General features: G+C 67.2%; 5 protein-coding genes across 5 annotated transcripts in view; 2 read left to right on the plus strand and 3 right to left on the minus strand.

The window, feature by feature from the left end:
- The window catches only part of PFL1_05232 (uncharacterized protein), a gene marked incomplete at both ends in the record, with an annotated part of 1,833 nt that extends 1,528 nt beyond the window's left edge, over positions 1–305 (plus strand). The window contains one exon of the mRNA XM_007882761.1: positions 5–305. Within this exon, the coding sequence (XP_007880952.1) occupies positions 5–305 (301 nt within the window). The remainder of the gene's footprint in view (positions 1–4) is intronic.
- Positions 306–749: 444 nt separating this feature from the next.
- Positions 750–2,213, minus strand: PFL1_05233 (uncharacterized protein; the record flags this gene model as incomplete). The annotated part of the gene is made up of 1 exon (XM_007882762.1): positions 750–2,213. The coding sequence occupies one exon, from the start codon at positions 2,211–2,213 to the stop codon at positions 750–752; it is 1,464 nt and encodes a 487-aa protein (XP_007880953.1).
- Positions 2,214–3,065: 852 nt separating this feature from the next.
- Positions 3,066–10,178, minus strand: PFL1_05234 (uncharacterized protein; the record flags this gene model as incomplete). The annotated part of the gene is made up of 3 exons (XM_007882763.1): positions 3,066–3,596; positions 3,723–9,995; positions 10,095–10,178. The coding sequence occupies 3 exons, from the start codon at positions 10,176–10,178 to the stop codon at positions 3,066–3,068; spliced, it is 6,888 nt and encodes a 2,295-aa protein (XP_007880954.1).
- Positions 10,179–12,419: 2,241 nt separating this feature from the next.
- Positions 12,420–14,722, plus strand: PFL1_05235 (uncharacterized protein; the record flags this gene model as incomplete). Its single annotated transcript, XM_007882764.1, has 3 exons — positions 12,420–12,592; positions 12,683–12,765; positions 12,891–14,722. 3 exons carry the CDS (start codon positions 12,420–12,422, stop codon positions 14,720–14,722), a joined length of 2,088 nt encoding a protein of 695 aa, XP_007880955.1.
- Positions 14,723–15,021: 299 nt separating this feature from the next.
- PFL1_06941 (uncharacterized protein) overlaps positions 15,022–15,761 on the minus strand; it is a gene marked incomplete at both ends in the record, with an annotated part of 1,624 nt that continues 884 nt past the window's right edge. Inside the window, 2 exons of the mRNA XM_007882813.1 lie at positions 15,022–15,404; positions 15,506–15,576. Coding sequence (XP_007881004.1) covers positions 15,022–15,404; positions 15,506–15,576 — 454 coding nt within the window. The remainder of the gene's footprint in view (positions 15,405–15,505; positions 15,577–15,761) is intronic.

Consider the following 15,761-nt stretch of genomic DNA (forward strand, 5'->3'; position numbering starts at 1 on the left):
ACAGCGGCGACACAGCGACGTCGCGCATCTCCAACGGCCGCGATGGTGGTGGCGACGGCGGCGGGCAGACACCGCAGGAACGGCAACGGCTGCCTCACCACCTCTCTTCGCGCCAGCGCGAGGAGCTCAGCCCAAGCCCGCCCCTGGCTGCCGGTCGTGGAGCAGGTACACAGGAGCGCGCGGGTGGCGCTGCCGCCAATGGCGACCCCGCCTCTTCGTCGGCTGCCGGTACGCCGCACAACGGCAAGCGGGAAGAGGCCAGGCGTCGCGAGGCCAGCTCGTCGCCGGACCAGCTCGAGGACTGAGACGCTAGGCCGCACACGGCGGCGCCTGGCCATGCGCCTGGCTTTGCTTGCAGCAGGCGAGCCCCCTTGTCCGCTTTCCCTCCGGCCTGCTGGCCTCCGGGCCGGGGCAAGCGGTCAGGGGTCGTTGCACCTTTCCTGGCCGCTGAAAGACCCCACGCCACCTGTCGTATCAACACGCTAGCACGCCTGTGTCGTCTTATGGCTGCCTAAAAATCAAATCTGAGGATGCCTCATGGGAGCGGGAGTCGTTTGTCGTTGGTTGGCCAAATGGTTATCGGAGCAGGCTTGCCCTCGGTCCGGGCGACGCAGGGACGGGTGCGACCCGTCGGTGGCTGCGACCAGCATCGCAGGGCGCCCCATTCTCGATTCGTGTGCCTCGTACCGCTCCGCGCGTGAGGGCTGCCGCCATCACCCGCTTCCGCCTGGATCTGCCTTGCCGCGGTGCTACTGCTCGTCCTCGGTCGTCTTGGCTGCCGACGTCGTCTGATCCGTCGCGGGGCCACCGCCGCGATGCGCCGATGCGCTATAGAGGCCGGCGTAGTAGCCGGCATAGTACCATGCCATGGTGACGTTTTGGAACAGCTCCGAGTCCGGGTGCGGCGGTGGTGGCATCGCCATTGATGCCGGTGTCGGTGCCGATGCAGGTGCCGATGCAGGTGCAGATGGAGGTGCAGGAGTAGGAGCGCCGGTAGGGATGGCTGTGGCGTCGGATGTCGATGGCGGGTGCGGCATGGGCAGAGGAAGAGGAGGTGGTGGTGGTGCGAGCCTCGAAGATGGGCGCGGTGGCGAGGCGCCAATCGTGTTGGGCGTCGACTCGACGATGCGACATGCCTTCCTCCACGCCGCCGTCGCCGCGGCCGTCGCGGCCGAGTGGTGCGGATCGCTTTCCGCTGCGCCGTGGCCGTTCGCGCCAGCTTGCGCCTGCGACGGCCGCGCCACTTGAGCCTGTGCTTCCTCCCGTCTCGTCGGCGTGGTCTTGTCTTCCTCCGCTCCCGACCCCGCCCCTGCCGCAGGCGCAAGCGCAGCCGCAGCCGCAGTCGGCGAGGCGTGGCCGACGCGCTGTTGCTTCTCGACCTCCTTCTTGAGGAGCGCCACGTCCCTCCTCTGCTCTCTCCACCTCACCGCGACCCGCTTGGCCTCCCGCGCCAGCTTGCCCCCGGCAGCGGGGCTGAACCACCACAGCGCGCTCGCCTTTGCCTTTTCCTCGTCGTCGTCCGGTACGGGGTTCGTCGACGGGGCGGTGTGGAACGAGAGGTACTCCGCCGACGCGGCTTCCCAGGCCGAGATGAGCGCCGAGTCGCCCCAGATTTCGGCGTGGCTCAGCCGTCGTCCCCGCTCCGAAGGCGTCGAGGCGGTGCACTTTTGAGGGTCTTCGTCGCCGCCACCAGGCCCATGACGGTCCGCCTCGTCGTCGTCTTCGTCGTCGTCGTCGTTGTCGGCGTCAAAGGGCGTGGGGATGATAAAAGACGGCTCGACATGCCACTGCTCGTCTTCGTCGGCATCCTCGTCCTCTGCCTCGTCATCGTATGCGCCCCGCGCCTCCTCGCCGTGGCGCCAGGAAGCCACGTCGCTCCTCCCCGGTACCCTCGAGGGAGAGGAGCGGGATCGACCGGGCCAAGTCCCGTCCGCCTTTCCCCTCTCCCTCGCCGCGCGCTTCTCGGCCCTGGTCTTGTTGCGCTTCTTTGGCCGTGCATGCTGGCCGTTGCCGGCGCTGCGAGCGCTGCCCTGTCCAGCCCGTTTGCCGTTCGCGTTGACGTCGTCGTCTTCGTCGTAGTCGTCGCCTTCGTGGTTGTGGTGGTTGTGGTGGTGGTGGTGGTGCGATGGTGGTGGGAGAGACGAGGGAGAGGCGAGGTGGATGGCGGCGTCGGAATGCGGTAGGTCGTCGTAGCTCAGCAGTTGTCGTGCCATGGTGGCCGTGGTGGCCGTTGTGTACCGCGCCACGCTATGGTCGATCGAGCGATGGACGGGAACAGGGGATGGTGCTGGGATTTAGGCGCAGAGAGAGGAAGGGTGGGAGAGAGGGAGGGCAGGAACGGAGGGAGGAAGGTGGATCGATGGGCAAGTGGTGAGAAGAGGGAAGCCCAGAACAAGCCTCGCAGACTAGACTTTCCTTGACGTGGAGGTCGGGCCTGGCCACGCGCCCCTGCCCCCTGTTGCACCCTGGCCTGCCTGCCAACTTTTTTTCCTTCCCTACTGCAGGCTTCCCTCTTCCTTCTGACAGGCTCAGGGAACCAAGCCCGTTTGGCCGTCTCCATGCCGCGGCGATGGCCAAGAGAGACAAGGGCAAGGCCATTGCCGGTCGCAGCCATCGCTCAGCCGTGGCTAGCGAGATAGTAAGCGGCCGCGCCGAGTCCTGACACGGAAGACAGGGTGAACCATCGATGACCGAGGAGCGCTAATTGACAGGCACCGGCCGGAAACGGCGCTTGTGGCCCGCGGACCCGCGCCATCTACCTGCAAGGCTGAGGCTGGGTCCGCTCTCCTTCGACGGCGACGGCGACGGCGACGACGATGACGGAAGCGCGAGTAACGTATAGTAGAAACGAATGTGACAAGTAATAGATAGACGCAGCCAGGGGTCGAGTGGGGATGGCGGGGGAGAGGGAGAGGGAGACGGGGATCGGGTATAGGATGCTGGGGTTGGGCCCTCGGTCTGCGTGTAAGAGAGCGGGTCGCCGATCCGCAGTCGGGCGGGTCGACGACGAGGTGCCGAGGGCGCAGCGACGGGCACAGCCGCAGCGACAGACCAGGTCGGCTGGCTCAGCTCCACCAACCGCCATCGTCCTGCTCGACCTCGCGCATGATGCTGCTGGCAATCGACATGGATCTGTTGGCCGCAGGTCGGCGCGCGGCCGCGTAGTCGCCGCTCTGGCGGCTGCTGAATTCGGCCGACGAGTCGGCGGGCGTCGCCGACGCAGAAACGGCCGTGTCTTGGCCCAGCCCGTATCGGTTGCGTGCATCCGACCCGAGCCTGGGCGTCATCGCGCCGGGCGCGTGGATCGATGACCAGGCACCGCCGCTTCCGTTCGGGACCGTGGCAGCAGTAGCTGCAGCCGTCTTGTGCGGTCTGCTGCCCTCCGACGAGACATCGACCCAGCCGCCGTCGGCCTGGAACCGCTCGCGCTCGGCCAATTGACCCTTGAGCCGCGCCACCTCTTCCCGGTTCTGGGCCAGCTCGGCCTGGCAGGCCTCGAGCTCGTCGCGACCGACGAGGCTCTCCTTCATCGTGATGAGGTCCTTCTCCAGCTCCGAGAAGCGCGCGTGGTATTGCGCCACCTCGTCGCGGAGTCGCTGCAACAAGGTAGAAATGGGACACGGATGGAAAGAGGAGAGAAAGAGACGTCAGTATCGGAGGTTTCGCCCCTCATCCGCGTCAGGCAGACTTGATCGCGCCAAAGAGGTCCACGCCAAACTCACTGCTTCGCCGTCTTGGGCATCGCGCAGCCTGTCGCGGAGCTCCTCGTCGTCCTTGACCCGGTCCTCGAGCTCCTCGAGCCTCGCGGCGGCGACGGCGAGGTCCTTGGCCTGGATGTCAAAGTCGCGTGTCTTCTTCTCGGCCTCGCTCAGCTTCTGCTGGTTGGTCGCCATCTTCTGCTTCTGGGCGGCCGAGAGCGCCTGCAGGTTGGCGATCTTGGCGTCCTGGTCCGCCACGCGCTTCTCGAGCGACGCAGCCTGGCCCTCGGCCTTGGCAGCTCGCTCGACCGCCTCCTTGATCTCGGCCTGCGCACGTCGCTCGGCGGCGAGGCTGGCGTCGACACGGTCGTCGGCCCGCTTCTCGGCCTCGACGGCTTGCCGCTCGGCACGTTCGGCTCGCGCCAGCGCCTCGGCCGTCGCCTGAGCCGCCGCCTCGCGCTCGCGCGCCCGCTCCTCTCGTGCCTCGTTGAGCTCGACGGCGAGCTGCTCAATGTGCGCCTTGAACATGGCCGCCTCCTTGGCCGCCGTCTCGGTCGCCAGCCGCGCCTCGCGCGCCCCCGACTCGGACTGGAGCAATTGCTTTTCGGCCTCAAGCACTCTGTCGAGCGACAATGACTCCCTGGCCTTGGCCGAGTCGGCCTGCGCCACGGCATCGTCGCGGCTCTTCTCGGCTTCGGTCAGCTTGCTTTCGAGCTTGACAAGTTCGACCCGGTGTGCGGCGTGGTCGTCCTTCGCCGACGAGAGCTCGGCGCGGACGGCGTGGAGCTCGGTCGTGAGGCGCTGCGACTCCTCGCGCGTCGACTGCAGCGACTCGGCAAGCTCGGCCTCGCGGTCCGAAGGGCCGTCGCGCAGCTTCGAGCTGCCCATCTCCGACAGCAGCTCGTGCAGCTTCTCGACTCGCGAGAGGATGCTCGACGACGTGCCTTGGGTCTCGCCAGCGGCAGACAGGAAGATCTCGGTCTTGGCGTTGATGGCGCCCGGCAACTCGGACATGGTGCGCTCCACCTCATCCTGGCGGTCGATCATCTTCTTCGTGAAGGAGCGGATGTCCTCCTGCTTGGCGATGATGGGCTCGAGCAGCGCGATGACGGGGCTCAGGTCGACCAGGTGCTCGATCGACTGCTTGCCGATCACCTCGCTCAGCCGGCCGACGAGCGCGTCCGAGTCGACGGGGTCGCTCTTGAGGCTCGACACGATCGGGATCAGCTTGCTCAGCGTCTCTTCGGCGACGGCTTCGGCCGAGAAGCTAGGTGACCGGACCAGCTCGTCGCTCGCCCTCCGCTCGGCGCGCCGGCGCTCGCGCTCGTCGCTGATCATGGGCGCGAGGATCTCTGTGACGCGGGCAGCGATCAGGTCGCCGTTGACCGGCTCGGTGCGGAGCGTCTCGAGGTGCGGCAGGAGGTTGTTGATTAGCGCCATCTGCACGTGCTCTCCAAACGAGGAGCGCACGTCGACGAGGGCGCGATCGAGGCTGTCGATGCGCTCTTTCATCTGGTCGGCGACGAGGTGTGCCGTCTCGAGGCGGTCGGCCGCCGCCTTGTTCTGCGAGCGCGTCGCCTGCTCGTCCAGCGCCGGCTCCAAGATGGCCGAGAGCTGCTCCTTGAAGTCGGTCGCCGTGTGACGTGCGTGGTCGCCGAGCGCCAACGACAGCCGCGCCGACAGCAGCGACGCCAGCTGCTCCGACGTCTCGGTAGACAGCTCCAGCGCCTGCGCGGGTGCCGGTGCGGGTGCCGCGTCCGCACCCTCTGCCGTGCCCGCTTCTTTAGCCGCATGCTCAGTTCCGTCACGAGCGGCCAGACTCTCGGCAAACGTGCGCTTCAGCTCCTCCTTGAGGTCCTGGATCTTTACGTCTAGGATGTCCTGCACGTAGTCGAAGTCGAGCTCGCCTGCCGCGTCGAGGGTGTCGAGGTTGCCGAGCTGTTGGCGGTGAGGCGCCTCAATTGCGCGGATGGTCGTCTGCGAGTCGTCGCCTGGCGCCGCGCCGTTGTCCAGGCTCGGGCGAGCAGCCGAGGTGGCGGTAGCGGCAGCTGCAGCGGCCTTTTCCACCTTGTCGACGTAGAAGTCCATCAGCGCCTCGACGCGGCGCGAAAACGTGTCGACTATCTGCTCCTTGTCCAGCGCATCCGAGCCGGGACGGTGAACGGGCCGCACCTGGCCCATGATGGTGACCTCGTCGAGGATCTTGCCGGCCCACCCCTCGAGCGCTTTGTCCATGCGCTCGGCCAGCTCCTCGATGAAGTCGGTGAGGCTCTCGTCGTCGGTGTCGAACGCATTGGATTGGGCATGTTGCTGATGGTGATGGTGGTGGTGGTGCGACGGATGGAGGTGACTCCTACGCGGCCGGCTGTCCTCGGACATCGCAGCGCTGTCGCGGGAGAGCGTGTGCTTGTGCGCCATGCGCTGCTTCCTCGACATCGGGTGCTGGTCGATCGGAGCCGGCAGCGCCATGCCGCGGTGCTCGTACGACGACGGCCGTGGGATAGCAACCGGCGGCGAGCGGCCAAAGTCGGCCGCATCCGCCCGTTCGGCACCCCGGACGCGATCCCAGTTCGAGGCCATCGGCGTCCTCTCGAGGTCCGTCGAGCCGGCATCGGCCGCGGTCGGGTAAGTGGCCGCAAGGGCGCCACCCTCCTCGCGCTCGATCTTGCGAGCCAGGTCGGCCTCGTTGGATGGCACATCGGCCTCGCCCCGGGTCGCGCTGAGGCCGCTGGGACGACGCTGCTGGTGCTGCTCGTGAGACTCGTCCGGCTTGCGGATTGGGATCGCCTTGTTGCCTGCTGGAAGTCCAGAGGCGATGGAGGATGCTGCCGGCACGGCCTGCTCGGTCGACTCGCCGACCGCGCCAAATCCAAAGTCTGGCAGTCCGGGACGCCTAGCGGACGAGCCGATGAGACTGGTGCTTCGTCCCCACGAGGGGGTGAAGACAGGCGCATCGGGCTTGAAGCGCGATCCTGAAGCGGTGCGCTGGCCAACGAAGCCGCCGGCGTCGAAGGGTGGGGGTCCGCGGCGCGACAACGTGCCAAAGTCACGCAGCGGTCCCTCGATCGTGGCCGTCGAGCCCTTGAGGCGCGGCGGGCTTGCGGGGCGGAGGAAGCCGTCGTCGTCGACCATGCCGTCGAGCGGGCCAAACTTCTGGCGCTTTTCGCGGCCCTGGGCTCCGCGCCCGTCGCCTTCGGCGCCGTCGACGGTGATCGACACGTTGTGGCTCGGCGTGTCGGCAGGCATCTCGAGGCGCTGCGCCCCAGGCGCAGTGAAGGTGAAGGCTCCGGGCGTGAAGGAGGGCGCGGCGGCGTTGAGGCCACCAGACCTGCCGGCCGATGTTGCGGACGACGATGGCGGCATCTGCTGGCCGGCCTTAGGCTGGGCGCGGCTGACGACGTCCCCAAAGGTGCTGGAACCGAAGCTGGAGTTGTTGATGCTGGGCAGGCGGAAGTGCGGATGCGGCTGCTCCTGCGAGTTGGCGAGGCCGTCCGGCCCTGCGACAGTCGTGCCACCAGCGCGGCGGCCGTCGTAGTCGTCCGCCCTGTCAGCATGTCCAAAGCGGAACTCTTTCGCGCCCGGATTGAGGAACGACGAGCCGGCCGAGCGCCCGAGCGTGTCGGTGCGGGGCGGCTTGAACTGGAACGGCGAGCCGGCCGAATCAGGTTGGTGCTGGTTCTGCTGATGGTGATGGTGGGCCTGGTGCTGCGAGGGCTGCGGCTGCGGCGGGAAGCGGAAGTCCTGGCTGAGACGATCACCCGAGGTGTGGCTGTGGTCGAGCGGGCCGCCAAACGTGCCGCGCTCGTCAAAGTCGGACTGTACCTCGTCCGACGGGTTGCTGATGATGTCTTGCTCGGCCCGACCGCCAGCTGCCGTCGCGGCCTTGTTCGGAACGTGGTGGGGCCAGCTTGCCTGCTTGCCGAATGCGTGCTCGAGGCCCTCGGCCTCGCCGATGCTGCTGCTGGGCAGCGTGTTGTTGGTGCCGGAGCGGGCGCGTTGGCGTCTCGTCTCGTGGCGCGCGGCCCGCAACGCAGCGCGGCGCTGGCGACGCATCTGGCGCTCCTCGCGCGCCGCCTCCTCGTCCGAGGGGTTGCTGTACTGCTCGTCAGAGGGAGTCAGCGAGTCGCGCAGGTTGTCGTCACTCATGTCCGACAGGTCATCGTAGTAACCGCCGCCATGGCGCTTGGAGTCGGCCGCCAGGTCACGCTTGCGGCTGTTGGCTCGGCGAGACCAGTGCGCCTGCCCGTCGACGCCGGCGGCCGCGGCGTCCGAGTCGATCTCCTCCTCAAAGTCCGAGGTGTCGGCGTCCTCGCTCGGGTTGGTGCGGACCTCGTCGAGGTCGTCAAGCTCGTCGTCGCCGTCCTGACCATCGCCGCCCGCGCCCTGGCGCGATGTGCTGACCGAGATGCGCGAGGCCTGCCGGCTGTGTCGGCGCGTCTCGAGTTCTTCAAAGGCAGACGGCATCCGCGGCGTGGCCTCGGTCTCGCCCTGGTCGTCGGCATCTGGGTCGTAGCCGAAGCCCCGCGCAAGCTCCTTCCAGCCGGCGGCCTTGCCCACAGTCGAGTTGCGCTGCGCACGGCGGCCGGCGTCGCGCCTCTGGAGGCCGTGGTCGTCCTCCTCCGACTCTTCCTCGGCCTCCTCGTCGATGCCGGCGAGGCTCGGCTCGCTGCTTCGGCGCTGGACGAGGTCCGGTTCCGAGATCTCCTTTTCGGGGACGGGGCGGTCACCCATCGCCGGCTCGGTGGGACCCGCATCGGAGCTGGCCCGCACCATGTCGAGTGCGCTGAGGGCGGCGGGACCAAACGGTCCGCCTGAGCTGGGCATACCGAGCGACATAGTGTAGCCGTGGCCCGAGGCGGACCGCGTCTTGGCCTCCGTGCCCTCGGCCTGCCGCTTGGCAAACGCCTCGCGGAGGGCGAGCGGCAGCGCGTCCTGGAAGCGACCTGCCGGCTGCTTCGCGGGCTCGGCGCTGGGCAGGTTCGGGTCGCCTTGAGGCGCCTCCTGCGAGGCGAGGAAGCGGTTGAGGCGGAAGTTGGCCATGTTTGCGTCTGACGGTGACGGAATCGACATGCTCTTGCTCCGGTTGCCGATACCGCTGAGCTGCAGGCTGAGGTCTGGGGTCGGTGGCTCTCCTGTTCCCATCCAGCCGCGGTTGAACGGTGGGCCTCGGTACTCATGGTCGTCGTTTCCATCGGCGATGCCTTCGTCGGCGTGGCTCGGCGGCGCTTGCGCTAGCGCGAGGGCTCGGACGCGCGCCTCGGCCTCGGCCTCGGCCAGCTTCTCCTCCATTCGGATCTCGTGGTACTCGTCCCAAGCGCTGAGACCGGGGAGGTAGATGTCGATAGTGTCGGGCAGACCGAGCGACGCAGGCCACGGCTCCGGATGGACGGCGCACGACACCATGCATTCCCCGGGCATCTCGTCGGTCCAGGTGAGATCGACGTCCTCGAGCGGCTGTCGCAGGATCCACTTGCTGCGGATCGCGGCAGCCTCCTTGGCGGTGCGCAGCTTGACCCTCTCCACTCGCCTCTCCTCGGGTTCGTCCGGGTCCGCATCTGCCTCTGACTCGCCTGCCGCGTCTCCTGCCTCTGGCTGGTGCGCGAGGATTGCCTCGTCACCTGGGATGGGGCCTTCCTTGGGGATGGCGACCACCACCTTCTTTTTCGCCTTGGCAGCCAGCAGGCTCGCGGCAAATGCGGCCGGATTGAGCGAGACCGAGGGCGTCGAGTTGTGTCCCGTCGTCTTGAGAGGCGTGATGGGCGCCGGGCCGCGACCCTTGCGGTGCTTGCCGCCCCTCGGTGGACCGCCGCCCACCTGGTTCTGGGAAAACATGAACGGGCTCGACGGCGGTAGGCCGGGCGTCAGGGGCGAGACGGCGCCGTTGAGCATGTGCTGCTGCGAGTTTGGGCTGACCGAGAGCGGGATGCCGCCGGGCCCGCCGAGAAAAGTCTGGAGGCCCGTGAGCTGCACGCTGCCTGGGTTCATGCCGTGGCCAAGCCGCGGAGGAATGGGTCGCGACAGGACGGGCGACGTGGAAGCTGGCTGAAAAGGCGAAGCCTGCGCAGGATGCTGCGGGTGATGGTGATGCTGCTGGTGCTGATGATGCTGGTGCTGGATCGAGGGGTGCGAGACGTGGTGTATCGGCATGGGCATCGCCGAGGGCGGTGGCGGCTGGTGGTGATGCTGCTGTGGCTGCGGCGGCGGGGCCATTCCTGGGACGAACGGCCTCGAGTGGACGTTCATCATGCCGTTCTGACGTGGGCTGCCGCCGCTGATCTGGTTCTGGATCTGCGAGAGCTGTGCGGGCAGAGTGCGTTGATGATGAAGGGATCCGCGAAGACATTAGCAGTAGGCTGGGCGACTCCGGCGGATCACGAGCTGTTCTTGCCGACTCACGACATGGGGCGGCAGGAAGCTGCTTGTCGGGCGTGTGGACGGCTTGCCCGGCTGAAACGGCGGGGCCGTCGCCTTGAGATCCATGTCGGAAGTGGGCGACGTAGACGACGCGGGCGGCGGGTGGTGAGAGGGAGAGAGTAATGTGGGAGGAAGGCGGCGGAGAGAGGGGTCGAGGGTCGAGGGTCGAGGCGGAAAGAGAAGCGGAGCCGTAGGTATCTATCTAATCTTGATGCGAAGCTGGCTCAGAGGATGGTCGACGACGACGACATGACCCTCGCAAACGTCTTGACTGCGGCCACGGAGCGATTCCTGGACGTTCGAGCCCGCAGCTGGAATAGGGATATGCTGGGACAGAAGCGGTAGCCTCGAGCAAGGGTATGAACGACGTGGCTGCTCCGACGAGCCGCAGTGCAGGTGCAGTACGGTGGTGTCGGACGCGGGCAGTACGGAGAGCGACAGGAGGACCCGGCCGATCCAGGTCGAAGTCGACTTCGAGGCTGAGACCGAAGGGTAGGGGCGACGGCGAGATGCTGCAGGGATGCTGCCCTTGCCCAAAGGCGGACGGACGATGCGCTGCGCGGACGGCGATGTCAGACGGAAACGGTATGGTGCGGGGCGGACAAGGTATAACAGGTAGCTTGAAGATGGTGGGGTTGCGAGAGGAGGGGAGGGCAGGCTGACGAGGGCGAGGAGCGGAGGAAGGAAGCAAGACGGCTCCAAGCAGGCAAAGCCGTCGAGGCAAGGCACCCGCAAGCTCGCACGCACCCGAGAGCAGACGAGGCGGGCCAGCAGGTCAGGCTGGCTCGAGGGCTGGTGAACTCTGAGCAAGCAAGGCCAAGTCCGGCCCAGCGCCACCACCACCAGCCTATGCACTGCCCGCCCGCCCGCTTGCCTGCACGCACGCACGCACGCACGCACGCACGCACGCACCACCTCCCCTTCGGCCATCTCGTCCCCAGCCTAGCCGGCCTCTTGCTTGCTCTTGTGGAAGCGGGGCCGACCTACTCGCCCCTGCCTTAGGAGGGGGGGCGTTATCCAGGCTCATCGCATCCATGCTACACGCTGTCGGCCAGACAGGACAAGGCCAGCAGAAGAGCGGACACCCGGCGGCAGGGCCGAAAGGTGGAAGCCGCAACAGCAAGCAAGCAAGCAAGCAAGGAGACGACGGCGAGCGAGCTGGGCCTGGCCTGGCCTAGCCTGAGCCTCGCTGTAATCACCCGCCTGCAGCCAGCCGAGAGGCGTGGGGCGGGCCGGCTTGCGTGCGTGCGTGCGTGCGTGCAGCCAGGCAGCCAGGCGGGCGCCGACGGGCACCACCTGCCTGCCTGTTGGCCTGGCCAGGCCGCCGAGCCGCCGCCTGGAGCTGGACGACGACGATGTGACTTTTGGAAAAAATCGTCTGAGACCAACACTTTTCCACCCCGCACGCACGCACGCACGCCGGCACTCGAGCAGAGGATAGGCTAGGGAAATGCCAGCCAAGCCAGCGCGCACGCAGGCAGGCGCGGCGAGGCGAGGCAGGCCGGCTAAGCTAGAAGAAACGGGAGGCAGGCAGGCAGCAGCGACCGGCCTCGGCGCGGCGAAACGACCCAACCTCGAGCCTCCCCTCTCTCCTGGCTGCAATCGGGCAGCGACCCTCCGAAATCGATCGGCTGCCAACGGCCATCGCCACTCGTCTGCATCCCCACCACCACGTCTCGAGCTCTCGTCGGTGGCGCGGCGTGGCCGTCTCTCCAGCTGTCCTCCCCGTGACGGCGGGGGCTCCCAGGGCGCACTTGGCTTGGCATGGCTTGCTTGCTCTTCCTACCCGCTGCTGCTGCTGCTGCTGCATCTGCGGCCGTGCCGTTAGAGCGTAGGGTCGGCCGACTCTAAACCGGGCAGGCAGGCAGGCAAGCAGAGCCCCACCGCCAGGCTGGCGGGCGAGGTCCGAGCGTGGATGGGCCGGGGCGGCTCGGTCAGGCCGCCTAGCACGCCAGCCACGCCGGTCGATGAGGCCTAACCTCTTGCTTGCTTGCTGCTGGGGGCATCTGCCTGCGCCCACCCCATCCCTGCTGGGCCTCGCCCGCTTTTCTTGGCCGCGCCGGGCAGAGGCAAATAAAAATTGGGGAGGGGGCCCGACCGCTCCTTCGCCCCTTTCTTCTCGCCACCATCGCCACCATCGCCACCATCGACTCCCTTCCCCTGATCCTGCTCTCTGATCGCTTGATACCGCCTGGGCCCTCATCGTCCGTGCCACTGTAGCATCAACGTCAGCTCCTTGGCCCCTCCTCTGTCCTCCACGGTACCCGCCGACAGCATCAGCGCAGGCCAGCCGGAGCGCGTCTCGCCATGGCATCGGACGCTGCATTCGATCCCGACCTCTTGAGCATCGAGGTCGAGGCCATCATGTCGCCGAGGTCCGAGTCGTCAGCTGACTCGGGTTGGACCACCGACGACGACGGCGACGGCGACGGCGACGAGAGCCCCTGCGTCGACGAAGTGGCCAAAAGAATCTACTGCGTGTAAGCCTGGTGTGGCTCGGATGCCCTTTGCGCCCATGTCACGCCCGAGCTGCCTGCTGAGTCGCTTTCATCTTCGCGACGCTGCCGCAGGATCTGCGGAGGTTCGTCGAGCGACGCATGCCTCGCGGCCGACGAAAGCAACGTTGACGACATCGCCTGGATGTCAGAGTGGCGTAAGTCATGAGTGCCGCGACGCGTGCTCCTTCGTGCGCTCCGTCGCGCTGACTGCCTTGCCCGTACCGTCCACGCCCTATCCCCTCCTTCCGCGTCCTCCTTCGCCCGTCTTCGTCCGGCCTAGGCGCCCTGATCAAGACGCACGAGTCATTGAACTTTGACGCGACTTCAAAGGGCAGGACCCTGCAAAGCAGGCAGCTTTCTGAGGCCTATCGAACCATCGCTGTGGGATACTCCCGCTGGGTCGTCAACACACTGTACCGTCTTCAGCCTGACACGCCGTTGATCCGCGCCGTCCATGCGAGCTGCTACGACATCGTCGCCGGCTGCATCAATGGCTGCAGCATCATGCTGAGGCTGGCGAGCGTCGACACGCTGGCGCAGATCTATGACCTGGCGCCCGAGGATGTGTCGAGCGACGCGGACGCCGTCCAGGGCCGTCTCGGCTGTTGCGAGATGCGCTGGTCCGACGACTGGACCCCACAGGACATCGATCGCAGGCACTATGCAGGCGACCCGCAGTTCATCTCGCTCCAGACGGCCCTCGCCTTGGTCGACGACGAGAGCTACTGTGCCAAGGATCGCCTGCCGAGCCGCAACGGCATGGCTGTCAGCAGGGACGACCTCACCCTCAGGCTCCCGCCTGAGATCATCGAGCGCATCTCCGAGTTTATCATGGACGACTCGTGGGCTCATCACTACATCACTCGCAAGCGCAAGCCTGCCGCGACGACGCGCGCCTCTCGACAGGCCGGCGGATCCCGTGGTACCGCCGCTCGGAGCAGGACGACGACGGCAACGACGGCGACGGAAGCGGCAGCACGCCGAGCTCGACGCGCCGCAGCGCAGACACAGGTGCAGGCGCAGGGATCGAGCGCTGGTGGTGCACAGGGACGTCGCAGCACAGCCGATGGCAACGCCTCCGCTTCCCGACCGCGCAGTGCGCGCCCCTCCGGCACTTCGGAGCGCGGCGCCATTGGACCCAACCGCGGAGAGACGGAGCAGGAGCCCGCGGCCGGCGCCACGGCCTCGACTGGAGCCTCCCGCAGCCGCACCTCTTACTCACCTGCGTCCGGCGATCGCGGTCAGGTGGCCGAAGGCGACCGCACGCTGCTGGCCTGGATGGCCACCTGCAAGCGCCTCTACTTCTTTAGCTATCCCGCGCGCGTCTGGCGCTACCTCGTCATCAGCCGCGAGTCGAAGCTGTCATTCGTATGGCCTCCGGCACCCAGTCGTTGGAAGTTCGAAGGGTACGCCGACGATGAGCTCGAGTACGTCTCCCGCTCCTGCGGCCATGGGCTCTACCTGCAGGTCAAGCAGCCGGCCACGACGTCGACCGCCGCGCCGACGGCTGCATCAGGCACGGTGTCGGCAGCTCAGCCGGCCGCCGGCCAAGCGACGGCCACCCAGGGACAGACGCAGGCGCAGGCGCAGGCGCAGACGCAGACGCCATCGGCGACGTTTGAGATCCACACGGCAAACGACCTCGGCGGCGCCAGCTGCCGCTGCGCCGAATGCGAGGAGGAGCTGGCCAAGGCCATCCCCAAGGAGGAGGCTCTCGCCAAGGTGTCGCCGGAAAAGGTGTATCGCGGCTTGTCCAAGCTGCACGGCCTGCAGAACCGCGAGAGGATCTGCAACGCCGTCTACCGCCGTGACGCCGACTTGGCGGACCAATACTGGCAGCGTTTCCTTTCCGACGGCGTCTTGGGTCCAGTCGGGCTCCCCAGGATCGACGAGTGGCTGGCCACGGGAGGCTTGGCCCAGCTGGTGGCGCAGCGGGCATCTCAGCAAGAGCAGCAGCAGCAGCAGCAGCAGCAGCCGCCTGAGCAACAGGCTCGACCGCAGCGCCCTGAGCAGCAAAGGGGACGGCAGCCAGGGCAGGGCCAGCAGCAGCCGGCAAACCGCCAGCCCGACGATGAAGAGGTCGGCTCCGCGCCTCCATGCCAGGTGCAGTGACGGTGGCAATCCTTGACGACCACCACGTCGGCCACACACGAGCCGAGACGAGGTAGATCGGCGACAAAGGGCGGGCGACACGATCGAATCCTGACGAGCATAGCGAGCGCAATCATCAAAACCGGCGAATCCAGAGGAGAGCATCGACGCCGCACACCAAGAGCACCGAGCGTCGCAGCCCCGCGACGAGAGCCAGCGATCATGACGAAGGCCCCAAAAGACCAGTGCGGCGGTCAACGCGCCTCGGGCGTCCTCGACGGGCTACGACGACCTTCGACGAGATTCGTTTGGTTGGGTTTTCATTGCGCGCGCAGACGAGTGGCGCGCGATGGGAGAGCGAAGAGCAGGCAGGCGATTCGGACAGCGTCAGACGAGAGACAGAGAAGGGGGGAGAGGGAGAGGGGCAAAAAAGTCGGACCGGCCGGGTCGGATCGCTCGCTCGCTCGCTGCAGCCCAGGGCGGGACGAGGGTGCAGGCGGCTGGAAGGAGGCAAAAGTTGGTCGACCGGGTTTGGTATCATCGGCAGCCGGCGAGTGCAGAGGGGGGTGCGACAGAGAATTGGGTTGCAAGCTCGGGCCGGCAAGAAAAGGAGGCGAGGACAGGGGATGGGGTTGGGCGGTATTGTTCAGCTCTTGGTCGTCTTGACGTTTTGCGATAGCCACGAGAGTCCCTCGAAGAGACCCTGCGAGCGGGAGAGGCGGCGAGTGTGTTTGCGGAGTGGCGGCATCGAGAAGTCAGGCACGGGGACAAGGACGTGGGTCGAGCTCGATGGGGCAGACTCACCTCTCCTGATGTCGCGCAGCTCGGGTGGACAAACCAGGAGCGGTCGCGCATCCGGTGCAGACCGAGCTTCTCTGTCACTTCTGCCGGCGACATGGCTGTTCGGCGGTGGAAAGAAGGAGCGGCACAGCGGTAGGGGCGAACCAAAGGCGAGAGGGAGAAAGGAGGGAGGGTACAGGAGAGATTTGTGTCAGCCAGTAGAGTCGCGGTCATGGATGGGCGTGGAGCAAGGGCGAGCTTGCGAGCGCGGGAGGGCTGG

The sequence above is a fragment of the Pseudozyma flocculosa genome (genome assembly GCF_000417875.1).
Source record: "Pseudozyma flocculosa PF-1 unplaced genomic scaffold scaffold00018, whole genome shotgun sequence".
NCBI lineage: Eukaryota > Fungi > Basidiomycota > Ustilaginomycetes > Ustilaginales > Ustilaginaceae > Pseudozyma > Pseudozyma flocculosa.